At 37.8% G+C, this 23,828-nt stretch overlaps 1 protein-coding gene across 1 annotated transcript; it reads left to right on the top strand.

The window, feature by feature from the left end:
- MS4A13 (membrane spanning 4-domains A13) lies at positions 1-14,546 on the top strand. The gene is made up of 5 exons (XM_036326896.1): positions 1-54; positions 2,653-2,793; positions 6,080-6,136; positions 7,577-7,696; positions 14,388-14,546. The coding sequence occupies exons 1-5, from the start codon at positions 1-3 to the stop codon at positions 14,544-14,546; spliced, it is 531 nt and encodes a 176-aa protein (XP_036182789.1).
- The last annotated feature ends 9,282 nt before the right edge of the window (positions 14,547-23,828 follow it).

Below are 23,828 nucleotides of genomic sequence, written 5' to 3'. Positions count from 1 at the left end.
ATGGCTCCATGTGCATGTTCAAAAATCTCTACAGCAGATACACTTGTGTTAGGGGTAAGTACAACTTCACTTTGACTAACTTTGAGATCATGTACTAAACTGAGATGTTTAATAGGGAATACTTTTGGATCTGGAAAGGGTCAGATTTGATTAAGTGAAAAGGGTGAAAATTGTTTGTTTGATGCTGTGTTCTACAAATTTTAAATGATCCCATGCCCCTTCATAAACAAGTATTTGTTAATTTTAAATATACTGATTAAATGAACACACACAGAGTAATAGATACAATACAAAACAGGAATAATAAAAGAGAGTGTGTGTTTTTTTTAACTGTGAGAGAGATCTATTGCTGATCCCTTTTAATTACTGAATTAATATCAGTGCAGTAGGATGATTATTAATCTGTCTCTTTAGCTATAAACAGAGAGTTTATCTATCTCCCTTAATAAAAACACCAAAGAATTATGAAGATCATGCTCTTTCACATCTGAAGGGGAAAAAGCTTTTCCACGGGACATGAACTTTTCCTTTGAATTTGACTACTGTGTAGACTCACTGTCTAAGTCCCCTACCTGACTGGTTCTTAACCTCTTTGGAGTCATAGACCCCTTAGACACAGGAAGAACGCTCTGAATCTTCTCAGACTCATGTACATACCATGGTCCTTCACACTCATTTTTGTTTTCTGTGGGAGGCCTATGTCTTCCTGGAACCCATTCATTGGCTTTTAGGTTAAGAAGCATTTTAAAAAATGTATTGATTTTAAATAGAGAATGGAGAAGAGAGAGAGAAACATCTGTTTGTTGTTCCACATATATATGCATTCATTGGTTTATTCTTTTATGTGCCCTGACCAGGCATTGAACCTGAAACCTTGGCATATCGGGATAACGCTCTAATCAACTGAGCTACTTGGCCAGGGTCAAGACCATTTTTCTTTTTAAATCTTATTTTTTAAAAATATATTTTATTGATTTTTTTACAGAGAGGAAGGGAGAGGGATAGAGAGTTAGAAACATCGATCAGCTGCCTCCTGCACATCTCCTACTGGGGATGTGCCGGCAACCCAGACCGGAATTGAACTTGGGACCTTTCAGTCCGCAGGCCGACACTCTATCCACTGAGCCAAACCGGTTTCGGCCCAAGACCATTTTAAAAACAAGAAAGCCCATCTTATCCTTTTCCACACTCTAGCAGCCTTGTTTTCTTGTAGAGTTAATCATAAACTTTGGCTAAATGGGGGTGTGGTTGCAAAATAATAGATTATATAATTTATAATAATATCATTTCATAGTTTTATATAGAACAATTGCCAGTCATATAAAGTAGAAAGAACAACTAGGGAACAGTGTTAGAACATTTTCAGTAAAGCTTTTGACAACTCATTTGCAGTTCATAATCAAGTCAATGCAATCCCTAATGCCATCTCTGCATTTTCAAAGCCTAGTTACTCCTTTTAACAGTTGGAAAGTCACATGAAATTTATGTTCTTGATACTGATGTGCTTATACAAGAGGTGATATCTGGGTGCCTGCTCTGCACTAGGCACCATATTAGAGGCTGATAACAGCAGTGAGACAGCTGAAGTCCAGGCCCTTGAGAATTTTGTGATCTAGTAGAGGATTGTCTCCCAATAAAATCCAAAGGACTTCTAAAAAAATACCATTCTTCCATATTTGATGCAGAGGAAATCTTAAATTCTAAATCTACAAAATGCAATGAGATTGTTACTCCCAAAAATTGCCTTTCTATACAAAAAAACCCCTACTTCTCTAAAATGTATTTTTTATACCAGCCAATTGGATTTATGTGTTTCATAGAATACCTGCTTTACAAAGAGCTGGAACTATTAAAATTAAACATTAAATAGCTTTCTGTTAAAGTTTACATAAAATGAAAATAATATAACCTCTGAAATATTTAAAGAATAATTAAAAATGTGGTTCAAAATATGAAATATTAGTTTACATATAAATTTAGAAATAAATTTACTGGGACTTACTTACTAAGATTATAATTATATTCTTACAAATTAAAGTTGAGGAGCAGTTCTCCCCTAACCTAACCCATCCCTATTCAATAGGAAGACATTGTACAAGCAAATCTACTTTGGATATTCTTTGTATCTCTGTGTACTTCACCCTGGCATACTAGTGAAAAAGATCCATATCAAGTATGCCTTGAAGGAAAAGACATATCAAACTTTTATAAGATTCAAAGTGATTCATACTTAATAAATTATTAATGAACAAGAAAATATTGAATATGTGGCTATCTTCATCCAACTAAGTTAGGAACCACATTTTCTCTCAAGTACCCTCAGTATTCTCCTCTCATGCCATTACTTGGTAGATAGGGTAAATAGCCAGTAATAGAGTCATATTGTCAACTTTCTTATGGGAGAATTGGCCAGAGTTATTATACAACAATCTGTTCCTAAGTATGGCTGATTCCTATTTGGTTAACCTCAGTATTTCCTAGTTAGGGCCTTCTTTTTGTGTGAACCAATCCATTAAATACATGGTTAAGTGTAGAATTGCTATTTTACTTTTATCTTTTGTAAAAGTGTTGTATGTTTCTTATAATTAACAGTTATTGGAATTGTGCTATAAGTTACATGATTTCAGAACTAATAGCATTTTCTTTTCACAGACTATCCAGATTTTGCTTGGCATCTTTCATGTTCTCATGTGGTATTTCCTATTAATTTTATATATGGGACAGATTCGAGGAGTCTTTGGGACATATGAACCTATAACATACAGAGTAGGATGTACTTTATGGGGAATTTTTGTGAGTAGAATGCATTTATATAATTTAATCATTCAGAAAATAATGTGCATGCCACTAATAGTAGATAGGGAGCAGTTTCTAAATGAAGTTTTCAGAAGAATTATATAACAAAATCTAGGTTTGGTAATTCATTCAAAATAAAATTCTTTTTTCAACAAATATTTTTTTGAACACTATTAATTTACCAGTGCTGTTATGAGAGATATGGATACAGGAGTAAATACACAATGACAACCATAGGTTTGATTGTCCTTAGATATGTGAAAGAGAAAGAATGTTAACCATAATATCCATTATGATGGTTAATTTTTATAGTTAGGGCCATTACCTTAGCTTCCCCACACAATGAACCTATACTCACACATTTTCTAAATTTGTCATTAACTGTACTCTTCTGTGATTTCTACATAGCCTTCTGGAGTATGGCATCCTGGAAACCAAGTAATCAAAGAAATAGGAAAAGATAAAGTAAGATAAGGGCTGGCTGACCTTTGGAATTAACAATATGGAGGCCAGTAGTAAACCTGATAAGTAGTTTCAATAGAATAGTGAGGTAAAAACCTGCCTAGAGTTTGTTTAAAAAATAAGGGGAGATGAGGAGTTATTTACAGAAAATACAGGTAAGTCCTCTAAGGACTTTGGTATAATGTGGTATAGGGAAATGCGGTAGTAGCTGGGAAAAATGTGGGTGAAGAGAGGGTTTGCTAGTTTCAGCAAGTTGGCAGTGTCATGTCTTTTATTGAAGGAATTGAACCAGAAGAGAAAATTTATATGAGATAAATGGTGGGAAGGGGGCTCATTAGAATCATGTACTTGTGTAGGCAAGAGATAATGAATTTTAATACACAAATGGCTAAGAGCACGGACAGTTAATCTTTAGCAGTGGTTCTCAACTAAAGGTGATTTTGCCCCTCAGAAGACATTTGGAAATGTCTGGAGACAATTTTGGTTTCTAAAGCTGGGGTTATGCATCTAGTAGGCAGAGACCACAGATGCTGATGAACATCCTACAATGCATACGACAGCACCTACAGCAAAGGATTACCCATGTTTAATGTAAATAGTGTCAATGTAGGTAACAGGAGAAAGGTAGAGGAACAGAGATAGGAGAAGCATTTTGATAAGTAGGTAGATGGGTTGGAAGGTTATAGAACTTTTCTTCCAATGGCTTCAAATATCTCAATGATTTAGAAACAAGATCATGAGCTGAGAGTGCGAATGAGAGAGTGGATTGGTTGTTTGAGGAGAGAGGGCATGAAATAGTCATCTAGGAAAAGTGAGAGAGTGCATGTGTATTATGGAAAAGTAGTTTGACTTTCATGCAGTAGTAAGGGCTCACTTAAGCTTATAGTGAAATGGGTCAAGATGGTTGCCTGTCTTTCTTAGGCCAAGATTGGCTCCACAGGTGCAGGCATGCACTAAGAAGGACTGAATTTAATCAGGATTGTGATGTAAGCATGCAACTGTGATTGAACAAGAAAGGTGCAAAGAGCTGAGAGTGCATATAAATGAGTGTTTGTAGAGTTTTACCATGGAATTCAAGATAGTGAAGGGGAAAATGTAACAGGGAGTTGAGGGGCTCAGATTATAGATCTAGATGGAGTCAAAGGATTGTTAGAATTGTAATTCTACAGGGCATGAGCTAGAAAGATAGAAATTGATGGTGAGAGTAGGATACATGAAATTGAGATTTGAAAGATGTTACACTTATTGGCAGAAACAAGGGCAAAAGAATGGATATAGGAGTGAGTGACTGAGTTAGGATGGAGTTAAAGGATTGAAAGACATAAATTTAAGCCCAGGTATTATAAAGGATTATATATGTGTATATTGAAAATACAAAGCATTAAGATATGTTAGAAAGAAACTTAAATACAAGAATTAAAATTACCTAGAAAGGGAAGAGTAACCAAGGGATCAACACATGACTTTAACCAGGAGGGATAGTTGGTCATAGAATCTGATGATATTTGATTCAAAGCTGAAGGAGAGAGAATGGTTGGAAGTAGCAATAAGGAGCAAGGAGACCATTTACCTCATGGTTACAACCAATGGTATAAGGACTATTGGAGATAAGATGGCCACTACTTGAGAAGGCTATAATCGAAGCAGCAGCCTCTAGGTCTAGGACAGTGGTTCTCAACCTTCTGGCCCTTTAAATATGATTCCTCATGTTGTGACCCAACCATAAAATTATTTTCGTTGCTACTTCATAACTGTAATGTTGCTACTATTATGAATCGTAATGTAAATATCTGATATGCAGGATGGTCTTAGGCGGCCACTGTGAAAGGGTTGTTCTACCGCCAAAGGGGTCGTGACCCACAGGTTGAGAACCGTTGGTCTAGGATATACTCTGCCTTTATACACTGGCTCACAAGTGTCAAAGCACTGCATTGGAAAACAATAGGAGAAAAACAGTGAATTTCCAAACAAAATCCAGATAAATGATACATGTCCCTCAGTGTTCAATCATTCATATAAAAAGAGCATATTTAGCTCCTAGAATAAATTATCTAAAATTTATATTCCATTTAAACAAATGCAAAATTTCTTATTTAGGTCAAAAACTTCTAATGGCAATTTGTAAAGCAAATGGTTTGGGAGTTTAAATTAGAGAGCATTCCAGTTTAAAATTCACAGCGTATTTTCACTTTATATTCTGAATTAGCTCTTACCTTCAGATAAGATGAAAGGACTATTTCAAGGGAATTGTTCAGCCCACCTTGAAAAAATATGGCATCACTTTATACTTCTGGGAAATAGACCAAGTAGCCTGGAATGAAATAAAGGAACCTCTTTTTGAAAAAGACAAAAATATGAATAGCAGCTGTTACTTAATACTGCCATAGTTTTAGTTAAGATATATATTTTGAAGAAAAGCACTTTGGAATAGATTCATGGGCCACTTTTTCATATCTGGATGTGTATACAGTGATTTTAATTAGTGGCATCATTTCATGAGGAAGAATAGCCTTGGAAGTAATAATTGAATGAGTTTAGAAAGCATACAGAGATAAAAACAAGTTTGATCCCTGATTCAGGACCACTTAAGTCATTTTTGACACAACCCACCGTCCCCTGTATATTTCTGTTATTAGTGACCCTACTATTACTATTGCCTTTCAATTCATATATGTCCTCTCTCCTTCAACTAAAACTTTTTATATTTTGTTACTCTTAGAATTATAAACATAATTGACTTAGAAGAGAACTTGTTAAAAATACATTTTAAGTTGCTGAGCATTATCAATGAATATTTATAAATATATGTTTTTATATCCAGTTTATCATTTCAGGAGCTGTCTTAATAAAATTAGCAAAGCATCCATCTCCTAGCCTGGTAAGTTGAAATGTTTAGGGTATCCTAGATGTCACTTGTCACAAAGGTTTTAAGAAAAGATAGTATCTAAACAATGAAGGAATCTACCCTACCTGTAAAATAAACGAAGGAATTAAGTGACAGTCCAAAAGCACATACTTTAATGTACACAAACACGCTATATTAGTTAGAAACATGATTACAGGTTTCCAAATTTAAATATAGAGGGTTTTTTTTATTTGTGTTCTACCTTTATAAACTGTACTATTAGAAAAATGTAATAGGACCGAATGTCTTTATATACAGACATAATACTGCTAAAAAAGTCAATTTTCTTAATCCAGTTTAGGAACAGGATTTTATCTTGTAACAAAATAGAAGATATCTTATATAATAAAAGAGAAACATGCAAATTAACCATCACTTTTGTCACTCCGTCACTCTGCTACACCCACCAGCCAATCAGAGCAACTATGCAAATTAACCCAACAAAGATGGTGGTTAATTTGCATACGTAGGCGCGGAGTGAAGATTGAAGACAACTGAAGATGGCCGTGGTCACAGAGCTGGAGCGAGCAGGAGGCTTGGGTTGCTCTCGCGATGGAAGAAGCCAAGCTTCCTGCGGGCCCTGGACTCTGTTCAAGGAGGGGCTGGGGGCCTGGGCTCCACTCAAGGAGTGGCTGGGGGGCGACCCAGGCTTCCAGTCAGCCCTGGCCTCCCCTGGAGGAGCTAAAAAAAAAAAGAGGAGGGGCTGGGAGCAGCCAAAGCAGAGAAGCCAAGCCTCGCTGCTGTGGCTGGACCAAAGGCCTGGGTCCCGGGTGCTGGAGAAAAACCGGTGCCGGCAGCCAGGGGAAGGAAGGCCTATGCGCGAATCTTCATGCAACAGGCCACTAATGTCTAGAATAAAGATCCGTCTATGGTGTAGGTGGAAAGAGAAAATCTTATAGTTAAACAATACCTTAGAAATTAATTCATCTTATCTCTGATTGTGTAGATAAAAAACTGTACATAAGTGTACAGATATCCAAAGGTATTTATGGAGTTTTCCTAGAGAATTAAAACCCAGCATTAAAAATCATTGATTCCTATTTGGCTTATTTCTAAGAGCAGTTCTTTTCCATCTTTACTTTTTTTTCCTTTTTGCAATGGAACTGCTTTTGTTCAAATCACATCTTATAAGGCTTTCTTCCAACTAATTCAGAAGATTGTAAAATGCAATATTGTTTAGACTTAAATGAAAGATTTATGCTTATTGGTATGATCATATTTTAGTGTTTTCTCCAGATTAACTGGGTTTCATGTCAGCCAGAAAAATATTTTACTCTAATGGCAAGCATACCAACACTTCTAAAGCTTCAGAAACTAGATCAAAGTTTTAACTAGATGATTTTTTTCCAGCATACTGTCTAACCAATGTGTTTGTTCTAATTATAATAAATTTTCACTATATCTTCTTTTCAGGTTACAGTCGCTTTGATCTTGAACATCACCTGCATAATTACTGTAATTATCGCAGTAATTTTAACAGTAGTGGAGTTGTCTAGTTTTCATTCTGTGTCATATAGGAATTATGGACAAGCAGTAAGTCACCAGTTCCATAGGAGCATCTTAACTTCAAAATGATTCTTTTCAGAGGTTTGGAAGCCCTAGGAGGAAAAATAAGGTTTTTATTGGTCCTCACAAAATTCTCTGATTCAATTGTAAGCTCTTTTTAAAATATATTTTTACTGATTTAAGAGAGGAAGGAAGAGAGAGATATATAAACATCAATGATGAGAGAGAATCATTGACTGGCTGCCTCCTGCATGTCCTCCACTGGGGATTGAGCCCGCAACGCGAGCATGTGTCCTTGACTGGAATCAAACCTGGGACCCTTCAGTCCACAGGCTGACGCTCTATCCACCAAGCCAAACTAGCTAGGGCAAATTGTAAGCTCTTGACTGAAAGTTCTAACTCAAAAATAATTGTAGCATGATTTTTTTTTTTTTTTTGGTAAATACTACTGGAATATTTGAGATCTTGGCATGCCTAATTAAAATAAAGCAAGTAAATAATTTGAAGGACTCAATGGTAAGTGTATCTGCATTAGGCATTGGATCATTGATGATTCTCTTAAAGAAAAGTATAATTCTAGACTTTAAAACCATTCCCATAATCAACTGCTATTGATGCATATATTTAGAATTGTAGACACCTAGTAATTTCTGGTTTAAAATGCAGCATTTTGTGCACAGCCTATTTTTGTATTTCATATGAATTTTGCTTTAGTTCTTAAATACTAAATAAACGTGAATGTCTTAACCAATATCACAATAGATTTTATTCTAATTGTGTTGGCTTTAAATTCAGAATCACAGATTATTAGTGTTGCAATATTTATAAAAATCTTCCATTTAAAGTTATAACAGATTGGAGTGGAGCTCCCCTTTATTACTGAGAAAAAGAGCACAACAAATAACAATTTGAAAGATGTTTTTTTAAATTTATTTATTTATTTTTAATCCTCACCCGAGGAAATTTTTTTCCGTTGATTTTGAGAGAGTGGAAGAGAGAGGAATAGACATAAATATTAATGTGAGAGAAGCACATCAATTGGTTGCCTCCTGCATGAACCCCAACCAGGGCCCAGGCCAGGAAGGAGCCTGCAACTGAAGTACATAACATTGACTGGAATCGAACCAGACTACCTTTATTCGAACACCATCCTCAGTACTCACTGTGTGTGACCCCTTGGACTAGTTTCTTAACTTTTTTGTTCCTTAGTTTGTTTATGTGTAAACGGAGAAAGAAAATCCTAACACAACCTATTAGTTAACTACTTTGTCTCCCAAACTCCAGTCCTGTTGTTCTTGTAGAAAGTTTGATTTTTCTATTAGGATATGCTTCTAGCATCATCATCTCAAACTCAACAGATATAAAATGGAAAATATTTACCTCCTCAAAAATACTGTACTGCAAAACTACTGTATTTCAATCACATAGGCTCAAAACTTTTCTGTAACCCTTCACCTTTTTCTAGCCACTGTCTTCCCAATTACCAAGTATCATTTATTACTTACATTTTTATTAATCAGGACTCTATTGGTTGTAAATGACAGGAAATACAACCCAAAATGACGTAAGCAAAAAAGGGATGATTCAGAAGCTTCAAGCATGTGTGGAGCACTCAGTCACTGTGTTGTTTTCCTGCTGGAACTTCTGTGGCCAACATCTTGCACTTTCAGGGAGGGAGTTTAAGAATAACACTAACATATACTAGTAAATTAAGAAATATGAACACAATGACTCTTTACAATGTTGCTGGATAAGGGGTCACAAGTACTTTCCAGCTCAAATGTTACAATTATGTTTCTGCCAGCAAAATTAAAACAGAAATCTTTATCTTGCCATTTCAACCTCTCTAAGTCTTCTTTAGCTTGCTGGCAATGTCAGACATGAGTGCACACTATATCTGAGTTAAATTTATTTTATCATTTCTCAACATGTTATATTCATTCTTTTATTTAAATTAAATCTTTATTGTTCAGATTATTACAGTTGTTCCTCTCCCCCTCGTCCCCCCCATAGCTCCCCTCCACGTGGTTCCCACCGAACCCTCTGTCCTTACCCCCCGCCCCCCACTGTCCTCATCCATAGGTGTATGATTTTTGTCCAGTCTCTTCCTGAACCCCATACACCCCTTTCCTCCTGAGAATTGTCAGTCCATTCCCTTTCTATGCCCCTGATTCTATTATATTCACTAGTTTATTCTGTTCATCAGATTTTTTATTCACTTGATTTTTAGATTCACTTATTGATAGATATGTACTTGTTCATAATTTTTATCTTTACCCCTTTCTTCTTCTTCCTCTTCTTAAAGGATACCTTTCAGCATTTCATATAATACTGGTTTGGTGGTGATGAACTCCTTTAGCTTTTTCTTATATGCGAAGCTCTTTATCTGACCTTCAATTCTGAATGATAGCTTTGCTGGATAAAGTAATCTTGGTTGTATGTTCTTGCTATTCATCACTTTGAATATTTCTTGCCACTCCCTTCTGACCTTCAATGGTTTCTGTTGAGAAATCAGCTGACAGTCGTATGGGTACTCCCTTGTAGGTAGCTGACTTTCTTTCTCTTGCTGCTTTTAAGATTCTCTCTTTGTCTTTTGCTCTTGGCATTTTAATTATGATGTGTCTTGATGTGGTCCTCTTTGGATGCCTTTTGTTTGGGGTTCTCTGTGCTTCCTGGACTTGTAAGTCTATTTCTTTCACCAGGTAGGGGAAGTTTTCTGTCATTATTTCTTCAAATAGGTTTTCAATATCTTGCTCTCTCTCATCTTCTGGCACCCCTATAATTTGGATGTTGGTACACTTGAAGCTGTCCCAGAGGCTCCTTACACTATCTTTGTATTTTTGGATTCTTTTTTCATTTTGCATTTCCGGTTGGGTGTTTTTTGCTTCTTCGTATTTCAAATCGTTGACTTGATTCTTGAAATCCTCTAGTCTGCTGTTGGGAGTCTGTATAATATTCTTTATTTCAGTCAGTGTATGCTTAATTTCTAGTTGGTCCTTTATCACAACATCGAGGGTCTCATTAGATTTCTTGTAGATCTCATTAAGTTTATCTGCAGTTTCTAGAAAATTCTTAAAAACCTTAAAAGTGTGGTTCTGAACTCCATATCCAGCAGTTTGCTTTCCTCCATTTCTGTCATTTGTGTCCTTTTTCTTTGTCTCCAAATTTTTTATGCTTCCCTGTGTTGATAAAGTGGTTTTCTGTGCTGAGTGTCCTCTAGGGTCCAGTGGTTCAGCCTCCCCAATTACCTGAGGAGGACACTCTTGGTGCACCCCTCTGTGGGCTTTGTGCACAGTCTTGTTGTAGTTAAGCCTTGATTGTTGTAGGTATCACTGGGCGGAATTGACCTCCAGGCCAATTGGCTGTGAGAATCAGCTGTGTCTGCAGTGGGAGAACTTCTGTGCTGGAGACACCCTTCTGGGGCAAGACTTGCTTCAGTGGGGCTTTGTTGCTCACTGAGTCTGCCCCCTGAGTGTGTCCTTTATGGTTCCATGGAGCTGCAAACTGGATGGTCCTACTCTGACCACTGGGTACACTGGCTCTTGGATCTATAAAAAGGTGCTAATTTAGCCTCTGCCTGAGGTTACCCAGCAGGAGCTACGAAGAGATCTGCAGATTCCTCTTCTTTGTTTGGGATTTGGAGGTGCCAGATGAGTCCCAGCTCTGAAGCAATGCAAGCTGCTGTGGGGCCTTGGGCCTTCTTTTGGAAGTTCTGGGTCTCTCTGACCCAGCTGCAGTTTGTTAGGTAATTTTAGATTGCAAAGGGCCATATCATTCATATGCAAAAGCCTCTGCGCATAGCGTGGGTGGGGCAGGGTCTCAGGGAATCAACAGGGTGAAGCAAATAACTATGGCTGATCCTCAGTCCTGCTCTAAGAGGCCCCGGGTCTCATTGTCCTGCGGTAATCGCTGCAAGCACCTCTGAGAGAAAGCCGCCCTCGAGTTCAGACCGATGCCAGACAGTCCAGTTTCTCCCCGTGTGAGTCTGGGTCCCCAGAGACTCACCCGCTACTGGAGTTCAGAGCAGTCGGGAGCTTGAGACTCCCTCCCGATTGAAAAAGATAATCGTGTCCTCAGTTGCCAGCCCTTTCTGCGCGTGCCTCTATACCTCTGCACTTTACTTACACACCTCCTCTGAGTCTCAGTGTGCTTTTCTCTTTCCTTCTAGTTGTAGAATTTCCACTCAGCCAGCCTTTCTGTGGTTCTGGATGATGTCCGTTTTGTCTTTTAGTTGTATTTTTGAAGTGGTTGTGCAAGGCAGCAATTTCAGGTGTTTACCTATGCCGCCATCTTGGTTTCCTCTATATTCATTCTTACATTCAGTTTTTTGCTCTCATTATCATGTGATATGTATTTTAGCTTTATTGTTAGTTCTATGTTGTCTTCACTTCTTAATTATTTAGTCACAGTTTTAATTTATGTTACTAAATTCTTTCTGGAACAAGAAAGGTTACAAAGAAACAAGTAAATTAAAGCTACCTAGATTGTTGCTTCCCAACTTCACTTTTCTCAGTCCTCTTATTTCAAAGGTCCTGCCTCTTTATGAAACCCTCCCAGATGTACATGGCTTAGGGTGTACCTCCTGTCCCCTATAATTACTGAGTGAGTCTTTATTCATTTTTACATAGTTAACTTTATCATAGGTTCGCTTTTATTATCTTTCTGTCTTTTCTACTTGAATATAAACCTTGAGAAAATAGGAATATTTTTTCACTTCATTTTTGCCATCTAATTCTACTACTTTATAGTTTAGTTCATATAAAAGTTATTAAATAAACCCAACAAAAAAGAAGAGAATAAATTGAAGGAAGGAATTATGATATTATTCTTTCTAGGTCTAAATATCATTTTTATCTTCTTATAGCCAGTACAAAAAGTACAATTATTTTCAGGATTAGTACCAATATCATTCATCCTGATATGTGGTTGAAATGATCTGTCAGATAGCAATAGAAGGGGTCTGCTTTATTTATCCCAGCAACCACAGTTCCCTTATACTTTCCAGTGAAATAGTGTTCTTTGAACTCTTAATTTACTCATCCTTGCATATATAACAATTTCTTTGTGATTTTTATTACCACACATGTACATTTAAGTAAGTTTGCAGTTAATAATAGCTGTTTTAATGCCTGATGACTGCTTGATAAAATCTCTTAGTAGCCACCTTATCATTGGATTTAGGAAGAGTTTGTATAGTGGGCTTCCAGGGACTCTATAGTGCAGAGAATAATGAAAATGAAGAGTTGGAAGAAGTGCGACAAGAATAGTGAGCAATAAAGATCAAAATTGAAAGCTGTAGGCAAGGAATTGGGCAAATGAAAGTTAAAGTTAGGAAGAGTGGAGTAGAAGGTAATGGAGTAGAAGTGCCTAGGGAAGTCAAATGGTGAGAGAGGCTTATTTATTCTTCCTATTTTCCTCTCATATTAGGAGCTCCTTCCTTGAACACAGTTGCTCTTATTAAAAACTAGAGGCCTGGTGCACAAAATTTGTGCACTTAGGTGGGGGTTCCCCTCAGCCCAGCCTGTGCCCTCTCTCAGTCTGGGACCCCTTGGGGGATGTCCACCTGCTGGCTTAGGCCCACTCCTTGGGGGATTGGGCCTAAGCTGGCAATCAGACATCCCTCTGGCAACCTGGGAGCCCTTGGGGGATGTCCACTTGCCAGCTGGTAGCAGGACTAAGCTGTAGTTGGACATCCTTAGCTCTGCCTAGGAGGCGGGAGAGGCTCCCACCACCGCCGCTATACAGGCAGCTGGCAGCCTGACTTGTGGCTGAGCAGACCTCCCCCTGTGGGAGCACACTGACCACCAGGGGGCAGCTTCTGCATTGAGCATCTGCCCCCTGGTGGTCAGTGTGTGTCATAGTGACGAGTCATTCCTAGTCATTCTGCTGTTAGGGTTAATTTGTATATTACCCTTTTATTATATAGAATAGAGGCCTGGTGCATGGGTGTGGGCCGGCTGGTTTGCCCTGAAGAGTGTCTCAGATAAGGGTGGGGATCCCGCTGGGGTGCCTGGTCAACCTGGGTGAGGGACTGAGGGCCATTTTCAGGCTGGTCACACCCCTTGCAGGGTGGGTGGTCTTGCTGGGGTGCCTGGCCAGTCTGGGTGAGTGGCTGATGGCTATTTGCAGACTGGCCACAGCCCCTTCAGGGTAGGGGTCCCCACTAGGGTGCCTGGCCAGTCTGGGTGAGTGGCAGATGGCTGTTTGCAGGCTGGCAAAGCCCCCCAGTGGGGACCCTCACCCCATGAGGGTGTGGCCAGCCTGGGTGAGGGGCTGAGGACTGTTTTCAAGCTGGCCACACCCCATTCAGGGTGGGGGGTCCTGCTGGGGTGCCTGGCCAGTCTGGGTGAGGGGCTTATGGCTGTTTGCAGGCTGGCCACAGCCCCCAACCACCCAAGCTCCCAGTGGAGGATGGCTGGAAGCAGGTATCTGGGATTTATTTAGCTTCTATAATTGAAACTTTGTTGCCTTGAGTGGAGGCCACAGCCAGCCAGGGCAGGCGGGAAGTTTGGCTTCCCCCATCACTGGGGCAACCAAGCCTCCTGCTTGCTCTAGCTCCATGGCTGCTGGCTGCCATCTTGATTGGGTTAATTTGCATATAGTTGCTCTGATTGGCTGGTGGGCGTGGCTTGGGCATAGCGGAGGTGTGGTCAATTTGCATGTTTCTCTTTTATTAGATTAGATAATAATGCAAGGTTTCTCCCTATTCTGGTTTCAGAAACTTGGGAGGGAAGTTTCACGTATTTTACTGTTCTCCTACCTCTTGGAATTAGTTGTTGCATTTACATACTCGATCTTTGGCTGTATTGATTTGGTAAGTGTTTATCTACTCTCTGGCATATCAAGAGATGTTGATTTTAATAAGCACATCCTATGAGGAGAAGAAGTGCATTGATACAATATGTTTGAAATGAATAAAAATGGGATATATAATATTTCCTTTAAATTTTTCTTTATTTTATGTTTTATAAAATTATAAAAGGAATAACAAAACTGTAAATTAAAAAGTAAAAAAAAAAAATGTACTGTCCTCTTGCTCTGGCCAGTATGGCTCAGTTGGTTGGATCGTACTCCTATACACCAAAAGGTATGGTTTTGATTCTCAGTCAGTGCATATACCTAGGTTGTGGGCTCAGTCTCCAGTTAGGCACATATGGAAGGCAACCAATCAGTCTCTCTCTCCCCCCTCCCTCCCTCTCTCTCAAATCAATAAACATATCCTTGAGTAAGGATTAGAAAATGTTACTGTCTTCTTAATGTAATTGTCATACTCATACATGCAGATCTACACACAAAAAATAAACAAACACACACACAGTTTTCTTTGTTACTATGTGATCATACTGATATTGTTTGGTCACATCCATTTTACTCAACTGTCATAAAAATATTTTCATTATAAAACGTATTTAAGTAATGCCTTTTAATGGTGTCATACTTTCCCTTAGAATTTATTTTAACATTCCTTTATTGCTGCATATTTAACTATTTTCTAATTTTTTGAATTATAAGGTAATGATGTAGTGAACAGCTTGGTACATATAAATTTGCATATAAGACTAGTATTTCTGTAGGTGATTTCTAGAGGTGTACGGGTGACCGTTGAACAACACAGGGGTTAGAGGCACTGACCCCCATTACCACCATGCAGTTGGAAACCTGTGTGTAACTTCTGACTACCCAAAAACTTAACTAAAATAGTCTACTGTTGACCAGAAGCCTTACCAATGACATAAACAGTCAATTGATACATATTTTTTACATTATATATATTTTATATTCTGTATTCTTACAATAAATTAAGCTAGAGAAAAGAAAATGTTATTAAAGAAATCATAAGGAAGAGAAAATACTTTTATAGTGCTGTATTTATTGATCCTGTAAGTTTATGCCGTCTCTTTATAAGATAAATTGTCTGTCTATAAGCACCTGCATCAACATTGTCTTATAGACTATACATATTATTGACACTATACATCAAAAATGAAAAGATAATGTGAAAAAGAAATTCATATTTACATATAGGTTTAATGATTCATACATTGATAATGAAATACAGCAATATGATTACTTTATGTTAGCCTAGTATAATTGATATGATTGCCTCATAGTAGCTTAGTCTATACACTAATGCATAAATCATTCACATCTTTATGGAATACAGTATTACAGTCATATTCATAATACAATATAGGAAACATTGCCACATTTTTTAAAAAACCATTTTCCTGAGAAGATAGGCTGATATGCAGTTTATCCAATTAGAGAGAAAGAGGCAAACTGTATGGTAATATAATTCTTAATCACAATGTTGTAATTATTCCAGACTTTCATGATGCTCTATCAAGGATCTCTCACACAGCATTGACAATCCTTTCCCTCAAGTTCCATGGTACGTTGTGTAGTGATGATTCTTAAAGGTCCTTATTGACCACCTGATCTAGAGGCTGAATCAGACATGTCATGTTTTGGGGCGAGTAGATCACTTCAACACTTTTGATGTTGAACTTGGGTTCTGGGTGGCCAGAAGCACTGTCCAATATCAAAAGGACTTTAAAAGGGCAGTCATTTGGTGGTTAGGTATTTCCTGACCGCAGGGAAAAGCATCGATGGAACCAATCCAGGACAAGGGTTCTCATTGTACAAGCCTTCATGTTGTACAACCAAAAGACTGGCAGCTGGTGCTTACCTTTGCCTATTAAGGCTCAGGATGAACAGCTTTATAGATAAGGGCGGTCCTGATCATAAATCCAACTACATTTGCATAGAACAGTAGAGTTAGCCTATCTCTTCCTGCCTTAAATCTCCAAGCTTACTTTTCTTCCTTACTAATGATATCTTCTGTAGCCTTTCCCCCCAAGAATAGGAAACTTTTGTCAGCATTAAATATCTTTCAGACAGGTATCTTTTCTCCTCAATTCTTATTTTTTCTTTCTTTTTTTAAAGTTTTCTCTCTTTTTATTTAACTTTTTTTTTATTGTTGACATTATTACAGATGTTCCCATTTCCCCTTTTTGCCTACCTTTACCCAGTCCCCACAATGATTTTCTTTTTAAAAGATTCTTTGTTGACACTAATATAGATGTCCTTCATATTTTCCCCCTTACCACCTCCACCCAGCCTCTGCCCTCCCTCCCTCTGACCATCACCACACTATTATCTGTGTCTATGAGCTATGCATATATGTTATTTGGCTAATCTCTTCACATTCTTTCATCTAGTCTCCCCCCTCTCTTTTCCCCTCCCCTCTGACAGCTGTCAGTCTGTTCCATGAATCCATGCCTCTGGTTCTTTGGTCGTCAGTTTATTTTGTTCATTAGATTCCACATATAAGTTAGATCATATAGTATTTGTCTTTCTCTGTCTGGCTTATTTCACTTAGCATAATAATCTCCAGGTCCCTCCATACTGTTCCAATGATTTTCCTAATGGCTCCTGGGAATTCATCTTCCTCTAGGTCAACAGAAACTGCTTCTACTGTTATCTTGACAATTTTTAGCCAAACCTCTTTCTAAAAGTATCAAACCCTCCTTCGTTGGCATTAAATTCTCCAGCTTTAGATCCTTCACCTTCCTTTTGCTTTAAGTTGTCATGTGATGACTTCACTTTTTCTTGAATCACATTAGTCTACTGGTATGCATTTCTTAGAGCAATCCTGCACCTACATAAAAGAGATAAAATGTATTTCACAAAAAATGCAAGGTTTTCATGCCTGCTGGTATAGCTGCAGTGGCAGCAGCTTCATGAATTTCCTTTAGTTTTTTTTTATAATGATTCTTATACTGGATTTGTTTATCTTGAAATGGTGGACAGCCACAGCTACAGACCTTATTCTACAGTTGCTATCAAGTAATTCAGCTTTGTCTTAGAATATCATGGCTTTTCTCTGCTTCTTGGGAACACTTCTAGCATCATTAGTAACACTCTGGATGGAGCCCATGGTGCTATGCAGTTTCCAGCGTCATACCAAACATGATGACAAATACATGAGAACTACAAGAGATCACTTTTTACTACAATACTCAATTTACTGGAGGGACAAATTCACATGGAGATGGTTAGTGTCCCATGATGGTTAAGCAGATTCAACACTTGGGCTCATCAAAATGACACCAGGAGATGGCTACAAAATTATTACAGTAGTACAGTATGTACTACAGGTAATGCTACGTAGTTAGGATTTAATATGGCTTCTTTATGTCTGTTTACATTTCTCTCAACTGTGAGGGTGTTGTGTACAGTGTGTTTGTTTGCATAAATTATACAATTGATTATAATAGACTTGTGTATATTTTATGTCAGCAAATGATAAAATAGACTAGTATCTACATATATTTTATGCATTCAAGACATACCTAACTTTTTCTTAATTTTTTTCAATATTTCTACTCTACACAGTTCATCTGTGAGTTTTTCAAGTTGCCACAAATCTCCAAAAATTTTTCCAATATATTTATTGGAGAGTATCTGCAGTTCAAACCTGTGTTGTTCAAGTATCAACTGTAATTGCAAGTTTAGTAACATTCCAAGTTGCTGTAATGATTTATGGTACCATAAAAGTTAATGAGAATGATTATTTTCTCACAGCCTAAAAAGGCTAGATATCTACCAGTCGTTCATTTTTTCCCCACAAATATTTATGGAGGACCTACTATATACTAGACATTATAATAGTCACTAAGGATGCAGTGATTACCAAGATAGCATCCCTATCCTCAGGGAGCTTGAATTCCAGTGGGGGAGAAAAACAATAAATAACACACACACACAGTAATTTTAGGAAATGGAAAAGTGTTATGAAGTAAAATAAAACAGAGTAGTGAGATAAAGCAAATATTATTTTATAAAGTAAATTAAGGAAAAGGCACGCTAAGCAGGGACTAAATGCAGTGTAGAAGTAACTATGAGACTACATGGAGGAAGAGTTTTTCAAAAATAGAGAACAATGGGGCTTCCAGAATTCCTGAGTGAGGATATGGCAAATGTCCTTAAAAATAAATAAAACTGGAGAGAATTATCAATAAAAGATCTTCTAATTTGGGACATTTACCAGAGACTACAACACACTGAGAAGTTTTTAAGAAAATTTACTAAACCTCAGTAAGAATAGTGGTGTCTGTGACATTTTAGCTTGGTGCTGCTCCAATTTTCCCAACCTCCCACTCCCACTCCAGGTTCCATTTTGCAGGAGTTTACCTGGATGATTCAGACCATGAGGACGAGCAGCCTCACTCCTAGAGAGGGCTGATTTTATTTTTAGCAAAGCACAGAAAATTCTATGGCTAGAGGTGTTATTATAATAACTAGTGACCCTTTGCGTGAAATTGTGCAAGACCTGGGACCCCTCCTCTCCTCCCTCCAAACCCCCTGTGCCATGGGACTTCCCTGAGCCCTGGAGTCCCACTCCATGGAAACCCTGGCAGTAGCCACGTAAAGTGGATGCCGGGACCCCCGTGCCCCTGTGGGGCCGCAGGAACGCTGGCGGAAGCCACATGGAGCGGCCGCCAACCCCGCCCCCGCTGTGCACACTGACATCTTGTGACGGCATCACGGTGTAAGGGTCAATTTGCATTTTACCACTTTATTATATAGGAGAGTGATCTCAATGGCAAACAATCTGGAAAAGCCAATATAACACCTAGCCAAACTGAGATCACAATACTTGTGTCAAGAAATTGGCAACCAGCCAGAAACTTAAAGGGAGATTCTGAGAACAAGAGAGTCAAAGTGGTCCTTGATGATATCCTGCTTATCCATGTGGTATGGAAGGTTATAAATGTGCACTTGGTTATATATGCATTAAAGACACTGGAGAAGGTCCTAGCAAGCCAATCACACCTGGCTGAATAAGAGATATTTCAAACACAATAAAAACAGATTTACAAATGGCCTAACCTTTGAATATATGTAAGTATTCCTTAAGCTTCACTGTTTCATTGACAAAGGAGGAAGTCAGCTGTCACCACTGCAAGGGACACAGACTCTACAGATTAGTATAGACAAATCACAAAAGATAGAGGTAACAACCATTCCTGAGGGAAGATGAGGCAATCAGAATCCAAAGTTGCTGCAATATATTATCTAAAATATCCATTTCTTTCAACAACACCAACAGCAAAATATGACATGCTATAAACAGGAAAGAGTGAAAAAAAAGCAGTCGTTTGGTGTGATGGGAAGATAAATGTTTAACTTCACAAAGAAAGACTTCAAAGAACTAAAAAATATATATTTAAAGAATTAACAGATGATAATGACTCATCAAATAAGAATATCAATGTCTATTACCTTGATTGTGGCAATGGTATCGCAGTGTTTGCATATATCTGAATTTATCAAATTGTACACATTAAATATGTGCAGTTATTTGTATATAAGTTATGCCTCAATAAAGCTGCTTAATTTAAAAAAATAAGAATATAAATAAAAGGCATAGAAATTATTTTAAAAGACCAAATGGAAATCTTGGAGTTTAAAAATAGAGTGGCTGAAATGAAAAATTATTAGAGGGGTTGAAGAATAGATTTAAGCTGACAAGAAGACAAATATCAGAAAACATGATAGAACAATATAAATCTTCCAGTGTGAAAAACGGGAGAAAAAAGAACAAGACAAATAAACAAAACTTCAGAGATCTTTGGGACACCATCTAGTGCAGCTACATATGCATAATGAGAATCCCAGAAATTGGACAAACAGAAAAAAACTTGAAGTAATAATGGCCAAAAATTTCCGAAATTTAATGAAAAATATTGTTCTGTACATATAAGAAACTCAATACTCTCCAATTAGATCAGCAGTTCTCAACCTGTGTGTTGCGACCCCTTTGGGGGTCAAACAACCCTTTCACAGGGATCGCCTAAGACCATCCTGCATATCTGATATTTACATTATGATTCATAACAGTAGCAAAATTACAGTTATGAAGTAGCAACGAAAATAATTTTATGGTTGGGGGTCACCACAACATGAGGAACTGTATTAAAGGGTCACGGCATTAGGAAGGTTGAGAACCACTGAATTAGATTAAACACAAAGAGATTCACTCCTAGACAAATCAGAGCCAAACCAATGAAAGATATCTGAGGGAGAGATTTTTGAAAGCAAGAGAAAAATGACTCTTCATGTAACCACAATAAGATTCACAGCTAATTTTTCATCAGGAAAAATGGAGGCCTAAAGATAGTGGGATAGCATATAAAAGTGTTGGAGGAAAAAACTATCCTTAAAAAATGAAGGTGAAATAAAGATATGCAAGGATGAAAAAAGACAAAGACTGTGTGACTAGCAGAAGATCTTTACAAGAAACACTAAAAAAAGTTCTTTAAACTGAAAGGAAGTGATATCAGATGAAACACAAATATGCATAAAGAAATAAAGTGCATCATAAAGGTAATTATGTAAATGACTATAAAAGTAGTGTAATTATATATTTTGTGCTTTCTCTCCTTAACTGATTTAAATGACAACTGCATAAATTGCACTGGGCCTACCCAGATAATCTCCTAATTTTAAAATCATGTTATTATCACCTTAATTCATCTACCACATCTACCCAACTCTACCTTGTAGCATGAAAACAGCCATATGCAATACATAAATGAATGGATATATTTGTTCCAATAAGACTACCAAACAGGTGGTGGCCCAAATTTGGTCCAGATGCCATAGTTTGCCAGCCCCTATTCTATAGATTTTTTTTCCTATGAAATTTTCAAAGAGATAAGACTATAAAAGCAGAAACTACAACAATATTTTGTGTGTATAAGATATGTAGGCATAATACATATTACAATAATAGCACAAAGGAAGGGGGAAGGAATAGAGCTACATGACAACAAAATTTCTGTATTTTACTGGAATTAAACTAGCATTCATTTGAAGCAAATTATGAGAAATTAAGGTGCATATTGTAATTCCTAGACCAATGACTAAGAAAACAAAAAATTATAGTAAAAATTAACAAAGAAATTAAGATGATACACAAAAAGTATTTAATTTTTAAAAAGAGATAAAGGAAGAACAAAATAGGAGACATATAGGAAACAAATAGAAGTTATTAGACATAAATTTAATCATTTCAATAATATTAAAATGAAATTACAATGAAATATTAAATACCTAAGAAAGCCCTACCTGGTTTGGCTCAGTGGATAGAGTGTCAGCCTGCAGACTGAAAAGTCCCGGGTTTGATTCTAGCTAACGGCACATTCCCAGGTTGCAGGCTCAAACCCCAGTAGGGGGCATGCAGGAGGCAGCCAATCAATGATTCTCTGTCATCATTGATGTTTCTATCTTCCTATCTCCCTTCCTCTCTGGAATCAATAAAAATATATTTTAAAAAATAAAATAAATACCTAAGAGAATGACTAAATTTCAAAATATAAGTGATGGTAATGACTGGATAAAAGAAATCTCTTACACTCTCCCAGTTGGATTATAAATTATTGCAACAACTTTGAAAAACTTTTGGGTATTATTTACCAAAAATTAAGATGTGCACACCCTATCAGTAATTTTAGTCCTTCATATACACCCAACAGAAATCTGTGCCCATATTATCAAGATATTCTTCCAGGAAATATATATATATACATATATATATCAGCATTGTTCATAATAGCCCTAGGGTGAAAAAATGCAACTGGATGCATGGTGAATATATTGAGGTATTTTACTCTAATGAAATTCTACATATTAGTTAAAATGAACTATACCTACATTTAATAGCATGGATGAATCTCATATAATGTTGAGTATAGGAAGGCAGACTCAAAAGAATGCATACTTTATGATTCCATTCATATGAAATATGAAGCCAGGCAGAACTAAACTATAATTTTAGGAATGGATGCAAGCTAATTTTTAAAACTAGAAATAAAGGAAATAAAATTAAAGTCAAAATGACAGCTATTTTTGGAGAGAAAGATTAGGTACCAATTGGGAAGTTTTAGACAAGGTGACCTTTGAGATTCTGGCAACTGTTCATTTTTGGGAAGACCATTTTTTATTATAAAAGTCTGGAAGTAAACTAAAAGTTATGAGTAGTTCAATAGGAATTAAGAGAGTGGATTGTGCCCAAACCGGTTTGGCTCAGTGGATAGAGTGTCGGCCTGCAGACTGAGGGGTCCCGGGTTCGATTCCGGTCAAGGGCATGTGCCTGGGTTGGGGGCATATCCCCAGTGGGAGATGTGCAGGAGGCAGCTGATAGATGTTTCTCTCTCATCGATGTTTCTAACTATCTCTCTCCCTTTTTCTCTGTAAAAAAATCAATAAAATATATTAAAAAAAAAAAAGAGTGGATTGTGGTAGAGATCAGACAGAAAGAGGACAACTTTAACATCCTATATAATAAAGAGGTAATATGCAAATTGACCATCATGCCCTCGCACAAGATGGCTGCCCCCATGTGGTCACAAGATGGCCACCACAAGATGGCCAGCAGGGGAGGGCAGTTGTGGATGACCAGGTCTGTAGAGGAGGGCAGTTAGTGATGACCAGGCCTGCAGGGGAAGGCAGTTAGGGGCAACCGGGCCTGCAGGGGAGGGCAGTTGAGGGTTACTGGGCTTGTAAAAGAGGGCAGTTAAGGGTGACCAGGTCAGCAGGGGAGTGCAGTTGGGAGCAACCAGGCCTGCAAGGGAGGGCAGTTGAGGGTTACTGGGCCTGCAGGGGAGGGCAGTTGAGGGTTACTGGGCCTGCAGGGGAGGGCAGTTGAGGGTTACTGGGCCTGGAGGGGAGGGCAGTTGGGGGTGATTGGGCCAGCAGGGGAACAGTTAGGTGTTGATCAGGCTGGCAGGTGAGTGGTTAGGGGGTGATGAGGCTGGCAGGCAGGTGAGCAGTTGGGAGCCAGCAATCCCATATTGTGAGAGGAATCCCAGATTGGAGAGGGTGTAGCCTGGGCTGAGGGATACCCCCCACCAGTGCATGAATTTCATGCACTGGGACTCTAGTTTTATTTTATAAACATCAAGATTGCTTGTATTTTTTAAAACTAAGTATTTATTGCATGTATTATTTTAAGAAACATGATTTATTAAGAGGCTAATTTTTTTTTTTCAGGGTGAGGAGAGCCATAGTCGTGCAACTATTACAGTGGAAGCTGAAAGCACTTTTTAGAAGCCTTGGAAATGTGAGAATTTTCCTGATCCCCAGACCTAAT

This window comes from Myotis myotis, unplaced genomic scaffold (genome assembly GCF_014108235.1).
Source record: "Myotis myotis isolate mMyoMyo1 unplaced genomic scaffold, mMyoMyo1.p scaffold_m19_p_10, whole genome shotgun sequence".
Classification (NCBI taxonomy): Eukaryota; Metazoa; Chordata; class Mammalia; order Chiroptera; family Vespertilionidae; genus Myotis; species Myotis myotis.
The sequence above is the reverse complement of the archived record's forward strand: the minus strand, read 5'-3'. Positions and strand labels throughout refer to the sequence as shown.

Bases quoted from the DNA above. Each gene is read 5' to 3' on its own strand.
- MS4A13 (XM_036326896.1), top strand. From the start codon at position 1: ATGGCTCCATGTGCATGTTCAAAAATCTCTACAGCAGATACACTTGTG. The intron at 55-2,652 runs GTAAGTACAACT...TTCTTTTCACAG, and splicing joins CAGATACACTTGTGTTAGGG to ACTATCCAGATTTTGCTTGG. The intron at 7,697-14,387 runs GTAAGTCACCAG...TTCTGGTTTCAG, and splicing joins ATAGGAATTATGGACAAGCA to AAACTTGGGAGGGAAGTTTC.